The sequence below is a fragment of the Pelodiscus sinensis genome, chromosome 2 (genome assembly GCF_052426305.1).
Source record: "Pelodiscus sinensis isolate ZL-2025 chromosome 2, ASM5242630v1, whole genome shotgun sequence".
Taxonomy (NCBI): Eukaryota; Metazoa; Chordata; order Testudines; family Trionychidae; genus Pelodiscus; species Pelodiscus sinensis.
In genome coordinates this window covers 189,773,249-189,797,254 of record NC_143053.1, presented here as the reverse complement: position 1 = coordinate 189,797,254, position 24,006 = coordinate 189,773,249, and the positions used below count along the sequence as shown (strand labels likewise).

The 24,006-nt window shown below is 42.3% G+C and overlaps 1 protein-coding gene across 4 annotated transcripts in view; it reads right to left on the bottom strand.

Moving 5' to 3' along the window:
• NEK10 (NIMA related kinase 10) overlaps positions 1-24,006 on the bottom strand; it is a 200,924-nt gene that overhangs the window by 107,155 nt on the left and 69,763 nt on the right. For all 4 annotated transcript variants that reach the window (XM_014579152.4, XM_089776619.1, XM_025190296.3 and 1 more), the window contains 7 exons: positions 21,832-21,934; positions 21,593-21,721; positions 20,972-21,109; positions 18,706-18,751; positions 18,010-18,131; positions 17,720-17,822; positions 3,576-3,651 (listed from right to left, as the gene is read on the bottom strand). In XM_014579152.4, coding sequence (XP_014434638.2) covers positions 3,576-3,651; positions 17,720-17,822; positions 18,010-18,131; positions 18,706-18,751; positions 20,972-21,109; positions 21,593-21,721; positions 21,832-21,934 — 717 coding nt within the window. The remainder of the gene's footprint in view (positions 1-3,575; positions 3,652-17,719; positions 17,823-18,009; positions 18,132-18,705; positions 18,752-20,971; positions 21,110-21,592; positions 21,722-21,831; positions 21,935-24,006) is intronic.

Sequence of the window (24,006 nt, the reverse complement as noted above, 5' to 3'; positions counted from 1 at the left end):
CGGTGCCCGTGCCAGGTGCAAGCCTGCCAGCACCCAGCCAGCAGACCCTGCACCTGGAACGGCACGAACCAGCCACCCGCTGCCACCCAGCCCTCCGCCTCTTCCCGGGACCAGGCTGGCCCCAGAAACCTGCCCGGGGCCACAAGAGGCGGGCGCCCACCTGGTCTCGTGCAGACATCGTGGACCTCATCCACAACCTCCGCACTAGGCACAGGAAAGTGGCCGTCTAGGGCAGGATAGCTGCCAGCCTGGCCACCCAGGAGCAGGTGTGCATGAAAATCAAGGTGGTCCAGTGAGACCCCCGACCCTGAGCCCTGAGCTTAGAACGGCCATACTGGGTCAGACCAAAGGTCCATCTAGCCCAGTAGCCTGTCTGCCGACAGCAGCCAACACCAGCTACCCCGGAGGGGATGGACCGAAGACAATGACCAAGCCATTTGTCTCATGCCATCCCTCTCCAGCCTTCCACAAAGAAAGGCCAGGGACACCGTTCCTACCCCCTGGCTAATAGCACTCCATAGATTCAACCTTCATGACTTTATCTAACTTCTCTTTAAACTCTGTTATAGTTCTAGCCTTCACAGCCTCCTGTAGCAAGGAGTTCCACAGGTTGACTATTTGCTTTGTGAAGAAGAACTTTCTGTTTTTAGTTTGAAGCCTGCTACCCATTCATTTCATTTGGTGTCCTCTAGTCCTTTTATTATGGGAACTAATGAAGAACTTTTCTTTATGCACCCTCTCCACACCACTCATGCTTTTAGAGACCTGTATCATATCCTCCCTCAGTCTCCTCTCTTCTAAGCTGAAAAGTCCCAGTCTCTTTAACCTCTCTTCATATGGGACCTGTTCCAAACCCCTGATCATTTTAGTTGCCCTCTCCTCTCCCACCCTCTCTCTTCCCCTCTCCCACCTCCTTTTCCCAGTCTCCCCGAGTTTTGTTCAATAAAGAGAGTTTCTATTTTTGAACACACGTGTCCTTTATTTTGTACATCAGGAAGGGGGGCTAGGGAGGGGTAAGTGGAAGCAGGTGAGAGAGGAATGGGGTACGAGCCCCTGATGGGGAGGACTGGGGTGGCTCTGCGGGCTCCTCGGGGTGGAGCTCTCTTGCAGTCCCCCGATTGACCCCCCCCCCCCAGATGGCAGCCTGCGGCAAGTGCAGCCGGGCTGATGGTCGAGTACTGTGATGTGCCGAGTGTGGGCATTCAGGGCACTCCAAGCCAGGACTGCTTTGCTGTCCCTCATCGAGTTAGACAAGCGAGCGGGGAACCCCTGAGAACTGTCTGTCCAGGGTGGGGGTTGGGTCCCTTTAAGCACAGCCCTCGGCTAGCCTGAGACAGCAGCTCCATGCTCTAAGTCCTAATCTGATGCCCTGCCGGCATGCTTCCAGCCATACTTAACCTCGGTTCAGGGTCCACTCAATGTGGACATGCTAGTTCGAATTAGCAAAATGCTAATTCGAACTAGTTTTTAGGTCTAGATGCACTAGTTCGAATTAGCTTAGTTCGAATTAACTAATTTGATTTAAGTTAGTTCGAATTAGTGCTGTAGTGTAGACATACCCTGATAGAGGTAGCTAAGAGTATCGCAGTGTTAAAACTTCAGAACTTGCAGTATGCAGTATTTATAGGCTGGTTATCTGTCATTTACCCACAGTTTTCTCTTGTTTATTTTCTGTGTTAAATAAACTTTGCTTTATTTACAACAGTTGTAAGCTAATTGTAATAAGACTTGTTGGAAGTTCCCAATGGAAGGAAACCAATTTCAGACATTAAGTCAGAGATGCTCAGTAGAGCCAACAGCATGACTAACTGGTCTCTCAAGTGAGTGCATAGCAGGGCCTACCTCAAAAAGGCACAACTAAACTAAAATAGGCCAGTGTGGGAATATGGAAAGTTTGGAAAGTGCCAAGTTTTTATTCCAGTTGCTATAAACATGTTTCATTAATAAAAAAAATATGGAAATGAGATAAACAAATCTTAGTAGAGTTTTGCTCAGAAGTCAGATTGCAAAACACATATTTTATAAAATCTTCAACCCAGAAATGAGATACTGATCCTTGGAAGTTGAACATTCTGGATGTTCCTTTTCTAGCAATATCAGCAGCAACTCCTAACTTAATTGGCAACATTGGGAATAAGTCCATAGCATGTCAACTACAACTAGCTGAAAACTGGTTTGTACTTTCTTCAATATATTCTGTAACATAGAATGACACGGAAACCTGCTTACTTTTGATCAACATACATAAGTTTTGAGAATGGATATATTTGTGATCTGTTATGTACATCACAAAACAAAAAAAAAATCTGCCTTAGAAGCGTTTACTTCTATTTGACAGCATCTAATCATTTCAGTTACAATACTCTGTATTGCAAGCATTTTTTTCTATTTGAGAGTATTTGACAACATTTAATCATCTCAATTACACATACTTTTCACATTTTGAATTGAACCTTTAGGACAGGATCCACAGACCATTCCATTATCTAGAGTTATTCAAGTGCTAGTTGTAAGGCAGTATAATCATGTTGAAATTTCAGAAGTCTGTTTGGTATTGTACATTAACATAAAATGGTTCCTCATCTTGATTTGTCCTCAAATAGAGATGTAAAAAGAAACAGCATCTTCTTTGTCAGAGGGAATGTATTCACTAAGGCAACAAACTTTTAGAGTTATTATTCACATATTTATTGCAAATCTGTTTTATATTTACTGAAAATTACACAGCTAAGAAAACATGAAGAAATTTCCCATTGGTTTCTTCATTTCTAAGCATCAAGTTATTTTAGTGTGGAATACAATACAATCCCACAATAGGAACTTAAAAGTGTAATCCCTGTTTTGATGATAACCAGTCAAGGATCACTACAATCAGTCTATCAAACAGTGAATTTCCCAAATGCACATAGACAGTGAAGCAAAAACTTTCATTCTTCAATGACAGAGCAAATTCTACTAAGTGTTTTAATGTCAATCAAGGTAATTAATTCAAAGTGGTAATCCAAAATGCTATACCACTATTTATCTGCAACTGAATGGCCAACTACAAAGCGTATCATTCTTTTCTATCTTTGAAAGAACCAAAGAACATTTACAAACAACAGCATCCAACAAAATACTGAAAGATCAGCATAAATCAAATCCATCAGCATCAACTGGAAATACCTTTTGGAACATAACTTTATCTGCCTACAGGCTGTCCTTGCTATAAGACCAAAAAACTTGGACTTATAGCAAAACAACTAAAAGCGGGGGATTTTTTTTCCCGCTGCTGACTTCCATTTGCACAATTTTTTTTTTTTTGTGTGACTTAATAGCAGGGAAGGGGAGGACTTATAACACATCCGTTCCTACAAGACACAATGATTTTAGTGCAGAACGGATATATACTGGGGCAACTTATAGCGGGATGTCCTGTAATGAAACTGATCACTATATGTAACAATCACTAAATCCAAATTCCACTGTGCAAGCACATGTTGTTCCATGAAAAACTTTCATAATTACGTTAAAGAAAAATAACACTGGAGGCAGAAGTCATTGTACTTGAAGGTTCTATAGTTTTTTATTCTTACCAGGAGTAGAGAATAGTTCCCACAACTGATGTGAGTTTGCTGTTTTCTTGCTTCTGCTTTGCAAGGCCAAAGTCAGCTATAATACAGAAAAGAAAGAAAAAAATATTTACAAGTCATTACATTTTCTGTGGGACAGACATAGCTCCTTAAATCTTGCCTGTCAGGGTGACAATTAATGTACATTCCAACAGCTGGAAAGTTTTTTTTTCTCTTTTACACTCTGCAGCAATGTACCATACCATACCATCTGCTGATCCTCCACACCTATCTCTGCACTAATTAATGACATACATTTTAATCAGCTACACCAGGTTTTTAAAAAAACAAAAATATTTCTTTTGACTGCTGATACAAAATGTTATATTGATTCCAATTTTTCATATTTCTGAGTGCCCCAGTTTCTATGAACATAAAATATATATTAAAAATAATCTAATACAAGTATATATGTAAAAGCAGCAGTAGATAAATGCCTAAACTAATAAAAATAACAGAGCTGTCAACAGATTAAAAAGTGAGAGGGTTACTCACCTTGTGCAGTAACGGATGTTCTTCAAGACACTTGTCCTATGGGTGTTTCATCTTAGGTGTCTGGGGTGCTGCTGCATGCCTATTTGGAGATATGTTTAGCAGTGCCCTTCGGTAGGCTATGCATGTGCCGCCAACCGCCCCCTCCATTCCTTCTTTGCTTGAGAAGAAATTAACCATATTCAAAGCAGAAGGGAGGAAGGATGAGATGGGGAGCACCCTCAGGGACAACCATCTCAAAGAACCTCTGTTACTGCACAAGGTGAGTAACCCTCTCCTTCTTTGAGGAGTCTTCCTGAGGGTGCTCCACCTTAGGTGACTATAAAGCAGTACCCATGATCGGAGACGGGTGCTTTGGCTAGTCAGTATCCTAGACAGTAGCCAGAATGCCGTGCCCAAAACAAGTACCCTAGGAGAGGTATGTATCAAGAACATAATGTCTGGCGAATGTATGGGCAGAGGACCACATAGTGGATCTGCAGATGTCCATAAGAGGCATGATTTTGAGATAAGCCGTAGAGGCCGCCATGGCCCTCGTAGAGTGAGCATGTATTTGCAATGAAGGGTTTTGTTTGAAGAGGGAGCAGTCAGCTAGATGCAGTCCACTCTCTATCTGGCAAGCCTCTGGGTGGAAACTGGCACACCCAAGGATCTCCCTGTAGTGGATATAAACAGTCTAGGTGTTTTGCGGATTTCTCTCAGCCTGTCTAGATAAAAGGTAATCACTCTGCGTACATCGAGCATGTGCCATGTAGCCTCTTAAGTGTCAACATGAGGCTGTGGGAAGAAGACAGGAAGTATTATAAGTGTACCACAGGTTACCTTCGGTACAAATTTTGGATGAGGGCAAAGGACCACATAGTGGATCTGCAGATGTCCATAAGAGGCATGAGACCCTTATGGAATACCGTGAAGGGGAGGTCTGCCATAAGTGCACCAATTTCACTCATCCTCCTGGCTGATGTGGCAGCCACCAGTATGGCCACCTTCATGGAAAGGTGGAGCATGGAGCATGTGGTTATGTGTTCAAATGGCCTATGGGCAAGGATCCAGAATACTAAATTTGCAGAGGATATGAAACTGGGAGGGGTTGCAATTACTTTGGAGGACAGGGTCATAATTCAAAATGATCTGGACAAACTGGAGAAATAGTGTGAGGTCAATAGCATGACGTTTAAATAAGGACAAATGCAAAGTACTTCACTTAGGAAGAAATAATCAGTCTCATACAAACAGAATGGGAAGCAACTGTCTAGGAAAGAGTACTGAAGAAAGGTATCTCGGGATCATAGTGGACTACAAGCTAAATATGAGTCAACAGTGTGATGCTGTTGCAAAAAAAGCAAACATGATTCTGGGACGCACTAACAGGAGTGTTGTGAGCAAGAAATGAGAAGTTATTCTTCTGCTTTACTCTGTACTGATTAGGCCTCAACTGGAGTATTGAGTCCAGTTCTGGGCACCACATTTCAAGAAAGATGTGGAAAAATTGGAGGAGGTCTAGAGAAGAGCAATAAGAATGATTAAAGGTCTAGAGAATATGACCTATGAAGGAAGACTGAAAGAATTAGGCTTGTTTAGTTTGGAAAGGAGAAGACTGAGAGGGGACATGATAGCGGTTTTCGGGTATCTAAAAGGGTGCAACAAGAAGGAGGGAAAAAAATTGTTTTCCTTATCCTCTGAGGATAGGACAAGAAGCAATGGGCTTAAACTGCAGCAAGGGAGGTTTAGGTTGGCCATTAAGAAAAACTTCCTAGCTGTCAGGGTGGTTAAACACTAGAATAAGTTGCCTAGGGAGACTGTGGAATCTCCATTTCTGGAGATATTTAAAGCAGGTTAGACAGACATCTATCAGGGACAGTTTAGATGGTACTGGGTCCTGCCATGAGGGTAGGAGACTGGACTCGATGACCTCTCATGGTCCTTTCCAGTTCTAGTATTCTATGATTCTAGTTCCAGGCTGGGACAGGAGGTTTGACGGGTGGGAAAGTATTCTGCAAGCTCTTAAGAAAGTGCTTGGCTGTTAGATGGATGAAGACAGATTTGTTGTCAATGGGCTGATGAAAAGCAGTTATAGCTACAAGGTGAACTTTTAATGAACTAAACGAAAGTCCCGAATTTTCAGTTCTAGAAGGTTTTGCAAAATGTCTGAAAATGGCATCAATGATGGGTTCCCACATTTCTGTTCAGACCAAGGTAAGAATCTGCGCCACTTATGCAAGTAAGATTTTCTGGTTATTAGTCTGTGGCTGCTCAATAGAATTTGCATGATCTTATCAGAGAATGATGTTTCTATTGAAGTGAACCACTGAAAAACCATGTTCGGAGGTGGAGAATTCAGAGGCGTGGGTGACGAACCTAATCACCCTTCTGTGTCAGAAGATGGAGAAAGCAGCGGGAGATGCCATGGTGTCTGCCTGGATATCTGTAGCAGGTAAACGGAGGAGTGGAATTGGAGGAAATGCATAGAGGAGAGATGCATTCCAGGGTATTGTAAACACCCAGGTATTGTCCCCCAGGGAGTGTAACCCAATGCCTGCACAGGAACAATAATGTGAACATTTGTACTGGTTGCAAACAAGTCCACTGTTGGAAACCCCCACTGACTAAGACCTGTTGAAGAATCTTGGAGTCTATTTCCCATTCATGATTGAAATTCCTTCTGAGGTTGTCTGCCATTAGATTGTCCTTGCCCGGGAGGTATGAGGTTTGTATGCAAATGTGAAATGCACCATGACCACAGATGGACAGACTCCCTGCAGTGGCAGTGGGACCTGGCTCCACCCTATCTGTTGATGTAGTACATTGTTGCTTGATTGTCCATAAAAAACTATACTGTGCTGCTGCGTATGAGATGAAGGAAATATTGACATGAGTAGAATACCACCTGGAGTTCTAGTATGTTTATGTGTAGGGTGCAGTCCTGAGGAGACCAACATTCCTGAGTTCTGAGAAAGCCTGAATGAATCCTCCAGCCAAAGAGAGAAACATCCATCGTGATAGACATGGTCAGTGGATGTTTGTGGAAAGATATCTCAATGCATATAGTTTTGGGGGTCTTCCCACCACTCTAGTTACCACCTGATTCTATTTGGAATCAAGACTAGTTTGTTGATACTACTATAATGTGGTCTGTACATGGTCCTTAACCACTGCTGCACTGGACTCACATGTACTATGGCATGGAGCACCACTGATGTGGCCACCACCATGTATCTTAGTAGTTGAGGACAGGCCCTTGCTGGAACTTATGGGATGGTTTGAACCAGTGTAATAAGGTCCTTTATAGACTGGAATCTCTGTTGTGGGAGGGAAACTACAGCTCACAGGCAATTGAGATGAGCCCCTATAAATTCCATTCTCTGAGGGAGTTGTAGCTTGCACTTGGATAGCTTTATCTGTAGCCCAAGGGTCTGGAACAGTGTCATTGTTAAAGAGACTGCATTGTGGGCTTATTGACTTGTGCTTGCTCCTACTGGTAGTCATAAAGGTAGGAGAATATGGGCACCTCTTGTCTGTGGAGATGAGCAGCGACCACTGTGAGCTCCTTTGAGAAGACCCTTAGAGCTGTGGAGAGTCCAAATGGCAACACCATGTATCAGAAGTGGGTGTCACCCACTGCGAATCTTAGGTATTTCTCATGTGCTGGATGAATGGATACATGAAAATAATAATTCTGGAGGTCGAGAGTCAATAACCAGTCCCCTCTGTTTAAAGCAGAGATTACAGTGGATAGGGTTACCATCTTGAAATGCTGGGGTCATATATGGTGGTTGAGCCTCCTGAGATTGAAAATTGGCCTCCAAACCCCTGATGTCTTTCTTATGAGGAAGTAATGGGAATAAAACCCTTTGCCTCTGTAGCAGTGAGGTTCGGGTTCTATAACACCCAGGTGGAACAAATGTTCGATCTCTTGGAGTAGAATGTTTTGGTGAGATGAGTCCCTGAAGACGGATGGGGAAGGTGGGTGGGAGAAGGGAAGGGGATACAATATCTGCTCTTTATGAAGCTGAGTATTCACTTGTCTGTTGTGACAGAAGAAGACCAATGATGGAAGAAAGGTGCTAGATGCTGGCAAAATAACTGATGGGGCTGAGATTGCCTTAAGTGAAGAGGTGTTAGCAGATTCTCAGCCTGACCTTCAAAACGTGTGTCTCGAAGTTGAGGGCTGGGAGGTAAAGGGCTGGTCAAGGGTCTGCCTCCACTGAGATTGACATTGTCTCCTATTGTCAAAATGCCTCTGAGCTTGAGTAAAAGGAGAAGGCTTTTAGGGCTGTATAAAAGATTTACCCTGTTTGCATTTTGGTGCAAGAACGTGGATACCAACCATCTTTAATGTAGCCAATGAGTTCTTGAGGGAGTGGAGCGATGCGTCGGTGGTGTGTGAGAACAGTTTGAAACCCTGGAAAGGAAGGTCTTCAACCATGGCCTGTACCTCACAGGGAAAACCAGAAAGGTGAAACCACGATGACCTCATCACGACAGCCATTGCAATGGAATGGGATGCGGTGTTGGAGGCATATAACACAGCCTGCAACATTGTGTGAGAAATCAGGGTGCCCACATTTATGTTGGCCCTAAGCTGGTCATATTTGTCATCAGGAAGACTGTCAATAAAGTATGCTAGCTGCTCTAAAATATGCTGAGTATATTTCGCGAGTGTTGCGGGGTAGTTAGATATGTAGAGCTGTAAAGATGCAGAGGAGTACGCTTTTCTACCCATGAGATCTAGATGCTTCTGCTCCTTGTCATAGGGTGTGGTTCTGGCTGCACTCTTTCCTCATCTGGTTAACTGCATCTACAATTAAAGAATTAGGAAAAGGGTGGGAAAACAGAAAATAGGTACCCTGTAGTACAACATAATATTTATGGTCAGATCTTCTGCAGTCTGGTGGGACTGTTTCTGGTATCTACCAGATACAGCTTATGGACCCTGGCAAGGTTAAGTCCATTGGTATGGCCAAATGGGCGGCCAGGGAGGCATGTAATATACAAGTTAGTTTATGTTGAGTTTTGGGGATGCTCACAAGGGAGACCTCTAGGACATCAGCTACCCTCTTGTATAGCTCCTGGAATAATTGAAAGTTGTCTCCCACTGTGGGAGGGCGGGGGGCATCAGAGTATCATCCAGGGAGGACAATGTGTTGAAAGATCAGATGACACAGAAGAGTCCTCATCATTCAAGGCTGGCTCATCTTCCTCCTGATAAGCTGACCTGTCCAGGGAGGGCAAGAAGGTGGCCCTTGATGGTGTGGATGGCTGAGGCTGCATCTGTTCTGGCTGCTGGGCTTGGTATGGTGCCCAGGGGTCCCAGTAGGGCCAGTTGGCTGGTAGTGGCATAGAAGGGAGCAGCCATTGAGGCGGTCGCCATTGTAGCGGTGGTTGTAGTTGCTGCTGTGGGTGCTTCGGAGAGGAGTGCTTTTGGGTGTAGGTGCCAACCAAAGGTTTGTTCTCCTCATTGCTCAAGAGCAGTGGTACCAACCCTGCAAGCGTGGACAGTGTGAACTTGCCCAACATGGGTGTATCATTGGCGCCGAACATTGGGGTTGAGGGCACCAAAGTTACCCTTATATCAAATGTAGTGAGCCTTAGCTAGAGGGATGATTGTGAAATCATGTATCTTGAAAGTATTTAGCATTATTGTTGCCTTTCTAACTGGCACCCAAAACTACTGACCAACACGCAATATGCTAGCATTAGTTACATGACCCTATCTCATTGGATAAGCAATTGTTCAGGATATGGAGCCAGGACACAAGTACTTCTTAATAAAAGTACACCAACAATCAAGTATTTTAAATTATAGCACCGAAGTTTCACTTTACATGTCTAGTAACCACACAGACCATTTAAGCTTCATTCTCCTTGTTTGACCTCACCATTATAGCCCATAGTTCCCAGCTACCTGTCATGTTGTGAATTATACATTAAAATGGGAATTGGAAGACTGGTTTAAAGATTATAACTCTGCTGCTATACAAGAAACTTGGGTTCAAATTACAGAAAGGTCTCTTATATAAGCCCAACTGGCAGGAAACAGGAGTATTGCAGAAGCAGAAAATTCAGCCCTTAAGGCATGTCTACACCGCATCTGGGAGTGAACCACCCAAGCTAGTTCCAGAGACTTTTGGTAGTGGGGATTGCCACAGCTGTAATAGCTGTGTAGACACTACAGCTCAGGCTCCAACACTTTGGGGTGGAAGGGTAGGGCTTGCCACACAGCTATTTTTAGACTGTTAGCACATGCAACTCTAGCACAAGCTGAAGACCAGAGCTGGAAGGGTCATTCCCAGAAGCAGTGCAGATAGGCTCAATGGTAGAAAGGACCTTGCAGCAATCCTCACAGAACCAGATCTCTTTAAGGCAGCAAATCTGAAGGATTTTGGAGTGGGTCTGTCACAGAAGAATAAAAGAAACAAATCAAGTGCCTCTGTGCCAGAGAAAGTGTTCCCACTGGCCAATTAAGACTGTGGGCAGCACCTAAGGGCTATAAAGGATCAGGAAGTTCTGGTGAGAGTCAGTCTGAAAACTGAAGGTCTCTGGGGAAATCTCACTGCAAGCGCTCCCTGGAAAGAGGGAGGAATTATCAAGAAGCTTACTGACCTTTCTGAGTCAATGCCAATGCTGAGAGGTTGAAAATGAATGAGGGCTAGGAGCCACTGGAGAGCTTGGTGGCTCACGTTTCTGAGCTCCCAGTGGAGGGAGGCTGAAGAGGACAGATAGCTAAAAACCAGAAGGAGGACTAATTTCTGATCTTCCTGAATCAAAGCCAGGCAGTACTACAGAATGAAAAGGGCTGCAGGTTAGAGAACTAGGAAGAGGCTAGCTGGTTGTCTTCCCTGAGCTATGGAGAGTGATTTGTAAGACAATATGATGGTGCTTTTGCAGTTTTTGAAGGAGGTGGACTGTTTTCCCACATCTAAGGGAAAGCATGGGATAAAGTGCAAGAAGGTGTTGGAGGGAGAAGCAGAAAACACTATGGGACTATTTAAAATGCAGAAGTTCACTGGGTATAGGATTATTTTTATTTCCATTAACTACAGAAAACTATAGGCAAAGAGTCAGATAATGATATGATCTAATCATCACTGACATAAAAATAATAAGTAGCTGTGGATATATAGGTTGAAAAACTGTGCCTATTAGTACTGCAGGTATCCTCTACTGCAGTAAAACCAATGAGGAGGGGGGAAAGAGGAGGACTAAAGATCATCTCTGCAGGACTCCCCTCACCCTCAGAGATGCTCCCACCCACAGCCAGTGTCATCATAGAGAAGTTTTGTGTTTACCCTAGCTCTGGCTCTCAGCTGGCTACCTCTGACTCACTGACAGCACAGGTCCACTGGAATTGCACTACACAAGACTTTCCCTAGCTGCAGCTGCCCACAGCTCGTGGGCGGCGGCAGTAGAGGCAGAGCTCCAATCCTGAAGTCTGTGATGGAGCTCCAGCCTCGGGAGCCATGGCCGAGCAGGCAGCAGCAGGGCCGAACTGGTGCCTTAGCTGGGGCAGAAGGGCAGCATGGGCTATGTTGGGAAAGACATCCCCTTGTTCAGAATTTGGTCAGGTTCCAAGGGTGCTGGACGAGGGACACAAAATGTGCCAGCAAAATCAGCCATTTATCCTGATGAGCTGGGAAACTGAAGTTTGCCGATCCTGCTATATTTTAAAATTTGGAGTCACAAGAAACACACAAAAGTTTTACTAGATTTACTTTAGTGTAATTTAACAAAAACCCTGTTATAATAACTGAACAAATATGTATTCACATATCTTCAAAATTACAGTCTATGTTTTAAAGTCTCATTCTAATGCACTTATTTAAAAAGTCTTAAAATCCTTCAAAGTCCGAATCAGTCTCAAATTCACCAAACATTAAACTCAGCTTCAGTCATAGCTAATCCTGCATTGTCATCAATAATGTCACCAATGTGGTCCTCAGACTCAGATTCCTTGTTATCAGCCTCGGTTGTGTCATCAGCAAATAAGGCATCGCCTCCTGATCCATCAAGCGGATTGCTGATACAGCATTTCCAAAATTATTTTTCTATCATTTGCAAGGGAATGGACTCCCGTATGTCTTGGACCCACTGGGCAACCAGATTGATTTCAGGCTTCTTAAGATTCTTGCCTTTTGTCAACTTCACCATGCCTGAGCACATCTAGTCAGATCACATTTTGTGTGGCCTGTCTTTAAAAAACAATTAATGGTCCTGCAGCACCTTAGAGATTAACGAAAAATGAGCATTCATTAGCACAACCCATTCTGGACCCCTTGCTCCATTCATCTGAAGAAGTAGATTGTGCCCATGAAAGCTCATGATACCATCTGCATTTTTTATTAGTCTATAAGGTGCTGCAGGATCATTACTTGTTTCTTAAATTTTTTCAGTTACTGACTCACATGGCTACCCTCTGAGACTGTCTTTAAAGGGTTTGTTCAGACTGACATAAAGCGGTTGTAGAATAGACGTTAAGCCTCCACGTATTACAGCCACAGTTGTTTTCCTTTTTTTTCCACCACATGTTTCACCTCATCTGTCTTGTGTGCCCTGAACATGTACCAAATAAGCATCAAGGGTTTATTGAGAAGTGCTCCTGATCTCTCACTCCATACTTTTTCCAGCCACTCCAAAGTGCCACTTTAATCAATCCATCCATCCTTTTTCATGTGCGCATATGATGACACCTGCAGGAAATTTCATGTTTTTAAGCAAGGTTTTTCTTTTAAAAATAACAAGAGGAGTGAGCTTTGGTCCATTGACGCAAACATGATAAAACAATTGTAAAATGATTTTTTTCATGGTCAGAAGTTTTAATTAAAACTCTTTTTTCACCAATATCAGTGACCACTCTATTGCTTCGAAGATCAAATGTCATGGTGTTTTATCCATATTTCCTATTTGTCACAGCTCAGATGCATATTCCTTTCAATGTTTTATAATAAACCTTTGGAAAGATTTGATTTTTTTCTTCTAGGTCTCGACAGCTTTTGTGCTGTCTTTGTTTGCTGACGAAGACAGAGACAATGACAGTTCATGAAGTGAGTACACCAACTCGCTGATGTGACAAACACTGCTGACTTGTATTTGTTGTCTTTCAATGTTTGCAGAACAGACAATCTAATTCCAATTCTATTGACGAGATACCCATTTTGTCCACAGAAAATTACCCAATCATTGAGGAAATGAAGCACCCCTTCTTGGATATTTTTTCTTGCTTCTTGGCATGTCTTTTAGTTTTGTTTTATTCTTTTGCCGTTTTCTTACCTGCTTCTAGTTGGTACAGATTTCATGAGCAGCAGAGCAATTATTGTTTGCTTCTGCATATTAAACAACTCTACGTTTGAACGCTGCATCATAAGCAGACCATTTTCTTTTGATTTCGCAGTTGTACATTTTAAATACTAGTGTGAAAATCTTAGAAAATAATTCAGTTATAGATTTTGTAGGACCTTATTGAGGACTGTCACTTGCTTTACCACTATCAAATTATAATCACTCTTTGTTTATTTCAAAACAGCCCTGTAGATTGGCATGTCTGTGGTGATAACAAGCTATTTGAATTTTATTATAGATTTCATTGATTCTGCACATTATATTTTCAGATTGGCTAGAGATTTAGAAGGTCCAGTAGTCAACATGCATGAAGAGATCAAATTACACAGTAGCAAACTGACACGAGTGCCATAGTACTATTGCTCATTGTATGATGAAGACAGAGGCCATGACAGTTCTGTGTGAAATGGATGGGTCAAATTTCATGCAAATACAATTTAAATAAAAATAAAATGTTAGCACATTTTTTTTAAAGAAGCAAATCCAGAACTGACATTCCATCATCAGTGACCTTCAACAGGGGTCAGCAAACTTTGACTTCCAGCCTGTCAAGGTAAGCCGCTGGGGTACCGGGATGTTTGTTTACCTGCAGTATCCCTCAGTTCCCAGTGTCTGTGATTTGCCATTCCTGGCCAATGAGAGCTGCGGGAAGCAGTGCAGGCTGAGGGATGTGCTGGCCACCACTTCCTGCCATTCCTGATGGCCAGGAATGGCTAATTGCAGACTCTGGGAGCTTCAGGGCTCCATGCCTACAGACACTCCAGGTAAACAAAACATCTTAACGTGCCAGCAGCTTAACCTGACGAGCTGGGAACCAAAGTTTGCCAACCACTGAAATATGGTTTATGAAAGGGTCATAGCGTTTCGCCATTTTTTTTTTACCTATTCATCTTGAGGGTTGGCTTGTAAATGAACAGACTACTGAATGAGTTTATATGGTATTTTTAAGGGGAAAACAATCCTAACCACTAGAACAGGGTGGGCAATAAAACAGCAATGGTTTGCCAACATTAGCCCCTGGTATGCCACCACTACTATATTTGGGAAGTGGTGTCCCAGTACGTGCCACTTCCTGTAGCTCCCATAGGCCAAGAACGGTGATCCATGTCCAACAAGGACTGCAATTGCACATATCTGCAGATGCATAGATAAATATAGTGGCAGCAGTGCACCAGGAGAACTGGATCCAGTCCATGAGCTGATATTTGCTCACCCCTTTACTAGAAAATATACCCTTAATCCAATCATTACCTCCCTGAAAGCCCCATGAGAGAGTTACTCCAGCTTTAGACAAGGATAATTTTCACTTACCTCTACAGGTTGAGAGGTTAAAAAACAAAAGAAAATGGTGCTATTCTTCTGATGTTACCCTACAGCTTGTTACCACTGAGCTGTGGTTGAGTTTTAATTGAATTAATGGAGCAAAACCTTTTTATTTATGTTCATATTTATAAAATCTAAATATCTGAAACCTGCTGAAGAACCAGGATTTATGACTTTCCAGGGCTTATGTGTGCATTTTCAATTACACCAAGCTCTATGAAGTTACCTTTATATGAAAACATTATTCTTAGTCAGATAAATACACTTTCTCCACAAATACCTATTGTGCTATGGAATATAATTATCAAAACTATAAACAATGCAATCCTTGGTATGTATGGATTATGTGAGTTACAATGAGATGCTATGTCAATTTACGGATAATGTTTTATCTATTGCTAGGAGGAAATAAATGGAACTCTATTCCCATTAAGACTATGAGATGACTATATCAATGATATTCTAAAATAATGGAGAAAAGGCCACCATGTCCACTTCCCCACTTCATATAGGTAATGCAATATACTATTTTTTATACACTAGATAAAATAACATGGGGTTCAAATAATGATGTTAAAATGTGATTATTTGGCTATTCATATAGTCGATACAATTCCTATCGACTGTATGATTAGTCAGCAAGTGCCTCTGCAGAGCTGCAGCAGGGGTAGCTCCAGAGGAGCCGACTTGAGCTGGGACTGAGGAGTCCTGGGCTATGGCTCTGCATTTTAAATATAGTAATTTACTACATTTAAAATGCAGAGGCACAGTGATGAGCGTGAGCCGGGACTCCGGCTAAAGCCAGCTCCCCCAGCACCTGCTCCTATTCTTGCCTTGCTGCTAGAGGCAGCGGGGGCGGGTGGCACTGCAGAGAACATGGGGCAAGGGGGAATGCTTGAGTCCCTGCTCACCCCTTATTCCCTGCAGCACTCCTGCTTTTGAAATATACGAGAAACCATTCCATCCCAGCACCAGCTCCTGCTTCCCCACACCTTGCTGCCTCTCTCTGATAGAGGCAGCAAGGTGGGGGGGAAGCGAATAGTCAAGTTCAAATATGCAATAACCAATAACAACAGAGAGGGTTAAGGACAGAGTTTCAGTAACTCCAATTTTCCTGTCAGAATTCTAATGTTCCTCAGGTACAATTCTGGGCATATGTTTTAAAATTGCTTTGCATTTTTCTATATAAACAAGTAGGTAGACAGAAAGATAAAGCAGTAAATTCAAGGCAATACTGCCTCTCAGTGGTAATATGCTTTTATACAGTATGGCTACATGTCAATATTTTTGTTAGAAAATATTCTGACTGTGTATTTTCATAATTCATAGATAAAGCACATCTAAATTATCTTCATTTTAAATGACACAATTATTAGGAATCAATACTTTTTAGTACATTAGATTTAATACCAATCAAGGAACTCTCCTCTGCATACTATTTGACATAACTGACACTTGCTACAAAATTAGAGCATTCTAATATTTCTATGTTTTTATCTACTACATTACAATGGGGTGCTCACACATGCATGTGTGTGTTTCAAACAAGGAAAGTTGATTTTTGTAGCCAGGCTTACCATAGCTATTGTGTTAGTCAGATTCTAGATTTGATTTTGCATCTTAAGCAATAAAAATAATATAGCAGTCTTTGCTATTATGAACTTCTATTTTTTAAAATAGAGGACTATAAAGTGCCTAGTAAGATAGTGGAACGTTCCACATTGCATTTCAGTTCAGTCACAGAAGATACTGCAATAAAGCACTGCTGCTTTCAAATCCAATCAGAAAATCCTACCTGTGACTGGGTTCCCTTCTGCCACTTTGGGGAGACTGGAGAGATGTATGCCAACCATATACAGCATTACAGGACTAGACAAATGAGCATTATTCAAGCATGAACAGCACTCCTAACACTGTAACTGAGTACTGATAGGAGAAAAGGGAGCTCTTAGTGTATGAAGAGCCTAAAACATTTATGTAAGATAATCATGGAGAGGTTAGAATATCCCAGTCTAAAGGGACACAAGTGTTTCTGGACTAAGTGGCAGTCGTGTACTGAGCAGAGAAGGTATTTAGCCCTTTCCTCATCAATCACATCTTTTTTGGCAACTGGTCCCTTATGTGTACCTCCTGCATTTTTGTCAGTTTCTTGCTTCATGTTGTGTACTGTGAAGCTAGTACTTTTAAACAGGCTGCAGCAGCACTTCAAAGGCGGCACTGCAGCATGTGGTACAGACAGGGCGGCCCGTGAGTATAGGCCGACTCGGCTGTCGCCTACGGCGCCGCCTTCAACGGGGAGCCCACTGATGACATCACGCCATTGAGGGCTGTGCAGGCAGGAGCACTGATTGTGCATTCCGCCTGGGGCGCCAGCTGCCACAGCCCACCTCAGGCCACCCCTGGGTACAGAGGATTTTAGGATCCTCCTCAAATCTAAAAACAAAGGCTGCAAGTGTGAGTGTATGTCATGCTAGAAAGCCTATCTACCACACAGACCTGCAATGGGAGGCCTTCCCTTGTGTGTCCCAACAACAGGTGGAGGGGAGAGAATTTAATCTGAGGCACACTTGTTGCTAGCTTACAATGAAATGAAACCCACAGAACAGGAAAGATAGCCATTTCAACTTGTACCTTTACTGGCACCTCATTAGATGTGGTACCTAAAATGTCTATCTTATTATTCCACTTGACTTTTAACAGGAATATTCTCTTTAATATCATCATAGATCAAAATATAAGTTTTTAAAAGATATCATTGTATTCTGTGCAATGTTGGGTGCATATAGCATAGTTCTGATTGGTAAAACCTGATAGTTGTGCTCAGTGAGTTTACATTAACAATTATTTTATACAACTGTGTGATTCTAAATTCATTCACTAGAATTTACCACTCTTGAAGTTTGGTGAACAAGATACACTGCGCCAAACCCCACTATGGCCACAGAAATTCCACTTACTAATTGTTACTTTGTCTTTATCCCCCAGCATGATATTGTTTGGAGTGAGGTCTCTATGGACAATCCTCTTCTCCTTGTGCAAATAGCGAAGAGCAAGACACAGCTTCAAAATAAAAAGACACAAAGAATCTTAACTCTATCACAAATAAAATCACATAAAACTATGTTAACATGTTATGACAGCACTTTGGCACTGTAAATACTATTTTATAAATTTACCAGTCCAACATACACAAATGGATCAACAAATTTCATAAAGAAAGATCACAAATTAAAATGCAGGTCCTCACTTGTATAAATATATTCCATATTCTATCTTCTGTAAACTGTTGTTGCTTTTCCTTTAAAGAGTGAAAGTGTTCTCCCAGCGGTGCCCCTTCTATAAGCTCCATTACTATGTACAGCCTGTCATCTGCACACAACAAAAGGAAATGGCAATCCAAATGAATATTACATTCATATATTCAGCATTTCCACAGAAAACATGATCTTGGTCAAAATGTACATATAGATTATTTCATTACTTTGCTATAATTAGATAGCTAATAACAGCCAAAAGGGAGGACAGTCACCTATAGTTCATGCATGTAAAAAGGGGAAAATGGAATGAATAATTCATGTATCAATCACCACCTTATATTATGATTTCTCTTTCCAACCCTCAGCATCTGAATTTTGTCCTTCAGACTGCAAATTCTTTAGAGCAGGGTGTTGTATATATTCGACAGGACCTATCACATTGAGCATGCTACTGCAGTCTAAATCCATGTAAATAATTGCTATTGTTATTTATGTTCTGCTGTAGCCAATTTTTAAACCAGCATTTAAATCTAGACCTGTCTGACTAGTAGTGCTTTTCTTAAGAGAAAATTAGCTCCTATTAATGAAGCTAAATAGACTCTTTCCTGGATCTACTAAGTACTCTTACCATGCAACTATTTTTCATGACAAATAACATGATTTTTAGTAGCTAACTTTTTACTTACTTTCTAGGAAGGTTCTGTAATACCGTACAACATTGGGATGATAAAGCTATAATAAGAAAAAAAATTAGACAGTTGGGATTAATGTCAGATTGAAGGCATAATTTTGATAACATCAATCTATAAATTGAGGGGCATAGCAATACATTCAAGACAAATATTATAAAACTTTCAGAAATTTGTACTCAAAAAAGCTTCTAGATTTAAGAGGGCTGTGTCTGATTCTATCTGATAAATGTGCCCTTGCCTTACATGGGCATGTGGGGAACAGCAGACAGAATTTCCTCTTCCCATTTACTCAGATGGCATAAGGACTCCCTAATCTCACAGTCTAGAAATTCATAAGGTGTAGGCCAAGCTACTGTTACCTTTTCTCCCAATTCCAGGCCTGGGTGGAGAAAGGGATATTGAAGAAAAAAAAAGGTGCTAGATTACTCTCCTCCCCCAGCAAACCAGGAAGTGGGAGAACAGACAAGAAGAGCAGAGGAAAAAAACCAGCTGCAAAGCCATTAAGCTCTCACAAAGCCCCCTTTCTACACAGCTTCACCCCAGAGGCAGCTGCATCTCAGCACTGAGCAGGGGATTCCTGTCCCGCCCCATGTCTAGCTGCACCAGGTGAGAGCCCCTGTAAAACCAGCCCTAGTGTCAATGCTGCACAGTCCCTGGCTATCTCGTAGCCTGTGAAGCGTCCCTGAGAGAGTCCTGCAGTGGTGGGATGCCGGGAGCCAACATCTCTGGCAAGGTAAATGAACTGGACAGTCATGTGAGTGGGGAACCCAGGAGCTACTCGCTGGCCAGGAGAGAACAGCAGCATAGTGACACGCTGTCTGGAGACTTTCCCCACTGCAAAGGGGCACGAAGCCAGGTAATCGTCCCTCCTCATGCCCATACCTCTGCATCCCAACCCCTCTCACTCACTCCCTAACCCCTGCCAAGACCCCACACCTCCAGATTGCTCCTACACCTTCCCTTGCTCCTGTATCCTCCCTTCTGGCCACACACTGCACTTTCTCTTGATCTTGCTCCTTCCCCCCCATAGCCAGACACCCTACCTCTCCCCCAGACCTCGCACCCTCACTCTCTCCTGCACCCCATCTTCCTCCTAGATCTTGCACCCCATCCCTATCCAATCACTGGCAGCCCTGTCCCGCACACTGAACTGTTCATTTTTGTCCCCACTCCAGACCCTAAGGAGGTCCACAAAATCCACTAACTCCGGAACCACAGAAAAGTAAATCTTGGCTATGGGAAGACCTGAACCTCAGTCCTCCCTGTCACTTCCCCTCGCCTCATGGGGGCCAGAGGAGCACCAGAGGAGTGGTGTGTGTTAGTTGGTGGCAACATCAGTGAGGGTTGGGGGGTTTTGGAGGAGTTTTTTTGCTGCTCACTTCTGTGGTCCCCAACTGATTTTTCTGTGAGTCAGTGGCCTCTGACCCAAAAAAGGTTCCTCACCCTTGCCATGAATAAAGAAAACATTTAAATGTTAGTGTTGGACATAAATTCATGTTTTACTGTATTTAAAATGAAGTGTGATAAACTCACATGAGAAAGTTAAAATGCTTACTCTGTTTAATTTAAATTAAACTATTCGCCTTAGCTGCAGCACTAGCAAAATGGCTCAGGAGTAATTATGTAATTAATGATAAGTTTCCATTAGCAACTGGTGACCCACAGAAAGGTTTGCATTCAGCCAGGTGGTCCATGGACCAAAAAGTTTGAGAACTAGAGGGTGAGTGCTGCCTGGGCTGCAGCTCTGGGGCTAGGTGGTGGTGGCAGCTGAGGTAATGGAAAATGGATGGGGATCCCCCCTCTCCAAAGTCACGTTGGCCCCTTGGCGCCCATGGGACACCCATGAGTTGGACACCCCAGGGTCGCCCACCCATCCCCGTGCCACCCTGACCCTAGCCCATGCTGGCGATCCAACATTGTGCCCCTTGCAAGATTGGAGCCAGTACCAGCTTCCTGCAGGGAGAGGGGAAGGCCCCGAATCACTGCATTGCATCCAGCTTTCAGGGAAGTGTATGCATGCTGCTCCTTCTCTCCCCACAGGAAACACTGGAGAGGAGCCCAGGGCAGCAGACCATGCAGGGCGCCTGCCCATAACCCCCCCATTCCTGGGACAGTGGCATGGCCCAGGGCAGCAGCACACCACTTTACAAAGGTTGCTGACCCCTGCTATGTACACTAGGACTCCCAACAGCTGAGCTCATGTTAGTGATGGTGAGAAATTTTTATAAATTGTCCCCAGTGAAAGGTTTATGACATTTACCTGTTCTTTAATGATTGTTAATTCGGAAACAATGTTCTTTACACTGCTGTCTCTGTCTTTTTTATCCTTTCCAAATGCTGGATTATGTAAATTGACTTCTTTCATTGCTAGTAGATTTTGGCCATTATGTTTTCTAACCTACAGGGGATGAAAATATGTAAAAATTAACAAAAAAGGATCGGGTCAGAAAGGACATTAATCGTGATGATAAATGAGTCTTAATCTCTCTCATAAATTCTAAAATCATTACTCTTTCTGTAGTTATCGTGAGATCAGCTAAAAAGTTATAGAGACCAATAATTTAGTTAGCAGTGTCCTGCAGGGTTTGCTTAGATGTTTTAAAAAACTTCATAGATGCTCTGTGTGGGGCTTTGAGAAACAACTGTGCGAATCTCTACGGATTACACAGATTTGTCACACTTTCCAGCAGACAGAACTGCTATCTGTGAAAAGTAACACAAAGAAAAAGAATAGTAAGAGCACTGTTGTTCTGAGAAACATATTGCTACTTTTACAGGTACAAACGGTGTCAAACAGATTCACAATAAACCTAAAAAATGGTGGGAAAAATACAGAAATGTCAACAGAAAATTGTTAGTTAATATCAAAAACTAAGTTTACCTTATAAACACTTCCAAAAGCTCCACTGCCAAGATGATCTAAAATTGCATAATTGCCTATGTATTTTGAAGGTGCTTTATTCTGATTAATGCTTTCAATACTTTCAGCAATTTGCTTCAGTTCATCCTCCTAATTATAAAATTTTCAAAAAAAATGCAATTTTGATTATTTGTATATTCATCAAACTGAAAAGAACAGTTATTTTAACCTCATGAAAAAACTGAAAACTGTGTGCTTACCTGCAATGAATTCAGCTTTGATACCAGCTCTTCATAAGCACTGATGTTACGAACATAATGTCCAATATCAATGAAGATCTCAAATAAATCAGTTGGGAAGAGTCTAAAAATATTAAACATTTTCATAAATTTAGATACTGATCATAATTACAAAGTGAAAACTTTTATTTTGCTAACCTTATTTTATAACTTTCTAAAAAATAATTATTTTTGACCAAGCCATTCAAATATTCCTCACCTCAAATAGCCACTATGTGAGACTACAGAAAATTTCCAAAGGTCCCTGCTGAGACTGGGACATCATTTTGCTGGATACTGTATAAAATATAGATCCTACGCTATACAAAAGTGGAGCTCCACTGAAGTAAATTCAGATCCATGTGGATGCAACGGTATATCTATGTAATTCTGCTGTTGGGTATGCATATATTTAGTTTAGATTTGCCTGATCTCGGCAACTTCCAGTAAAGCTTTAATTTACGTGACTAATACCTGTCTATGTTCAGGATTGGGGCTGTAATCCTTATTCTATAATTTACAATAAAAAAGACACAAACAGATAAAGCATAGGGAAAGGATTAAAACAAATCCAATTAAAAGAATAAAAATTGGCAAAGCCTTGGTAGTTAAATGTTTGGTTGATGTATTGTTTTCTTCTTTTTCTACAAGACCTATAACAAGGGTGAGGAATGACAGGAATGGAAATCAGGAAGAGTAAAGTTACAAAATGACAAATCAGGAAATGGCTCAATCACAGTTCATCTCCTAGTACTATTGCACATTTTTTTAGGCTAGAACTTTTCCAGGAAAAGGAAAACTGGCCAAGTCAGCTTTATTAAGATAAAAGTAAGATGATCAGTCTGTGTTTGTTTGTAATTCTACCATTTAACTCTTTCGATAACAAGTGATGGATAGGTAAGAACTACCAAGTCACAGCCTATTTGCAGTTTGTTATTCTTATGCTACAGTTAGGCATTTGAGTACCCAGGAACTTCATAGTCTAACTTTCTGGTGGAACTCTAGTAACATCTTTCAAATAGAGATGGTTATTGGTGGCAGACATTTGTCTTCATTTAGGGCCAACAACCAACACCCAGTCCAAGTAAACAGGCTTGATGCAGGATCAATTCTCAAAAGGGAAAGAAAGGGAAAGAATCCATTCCTCCCAGACTACTTCGTATCTGGCACTATAGTTTGGAGGTTCCGTGTTGCTTCTCACACAGCTATGCTCATCTTCCGTGAAAGGGCTGATGGACCTATACAGTGGCATATGCAACAGTCCTAACATCACTCTACCTCATGCTTTCTTCAAAATTTGCTACATAGAAATGCAAGAGCAGCTTCTAATGAGCTGGGTCCTCTAGAGTTACTATGGTATGGGCCCCTGCACTAACTCTTTAAATCCTGCCTCATACAGCAGTATTATTACAATGGTTCAACTGCACGCACAGTTATTTTCAGCTATAGAGAAGAGTGGAGGATATGAGCTTTGAGATTTTATTTTTCTCTCGGGGTATGTCTAGACTACATTTATTTTTCAGAAAAAGCTACACAAAATGCGCTCCTCATTTTGCATAGCTTTTTCCGATCCTTTTGTCGGGAGAGGCTCTCTTGACATTTGGCCCATCTAGACTGGGCCAAATGCCAGAAAACCCCCCTCTTTTGGAAGCCCCCTTATCCTTATAGAAGGAGGAATACAGAGCCTCCGAAAGAGCGCGTTTGCTCTTCTGCAAAAAAAGTGGAAGAGCAAATGCGGCCCTGGATGCAGATGAAGATACCTCTGGTATCCCAGAAAAACTCTTGGGCTGTGTCTACACTGGCACCCTTTTCCGTAAAAGGGATGCTAATGAGACACTTTGGAATTGCAAATGCCGCGGGGGATATTTAAATCCCCCGCGGCATTTACATGAACATGGCTGCCGCTTTTTTCCGGCTCGGGGTTTTGCCGGAGAAAAGCGCCAGTCTAGACGGGATCTTGCTGAAAATAAGCCCTTTTCCGCAAGATCCCTTATTCCTATTATTCAAGTAGAATAAGATCCCGTCTAGCCTGGCGCTTTTCTCCGGCAAAACCCCGAGCCGGAAAAAAGCGGCAGCCATGTTCATGCAAATGCCGCAGGGGATATTTAAATCCCCCGCGGCATTTGCAATTCCAAAGTGTCTCATTAGCATCCCTTT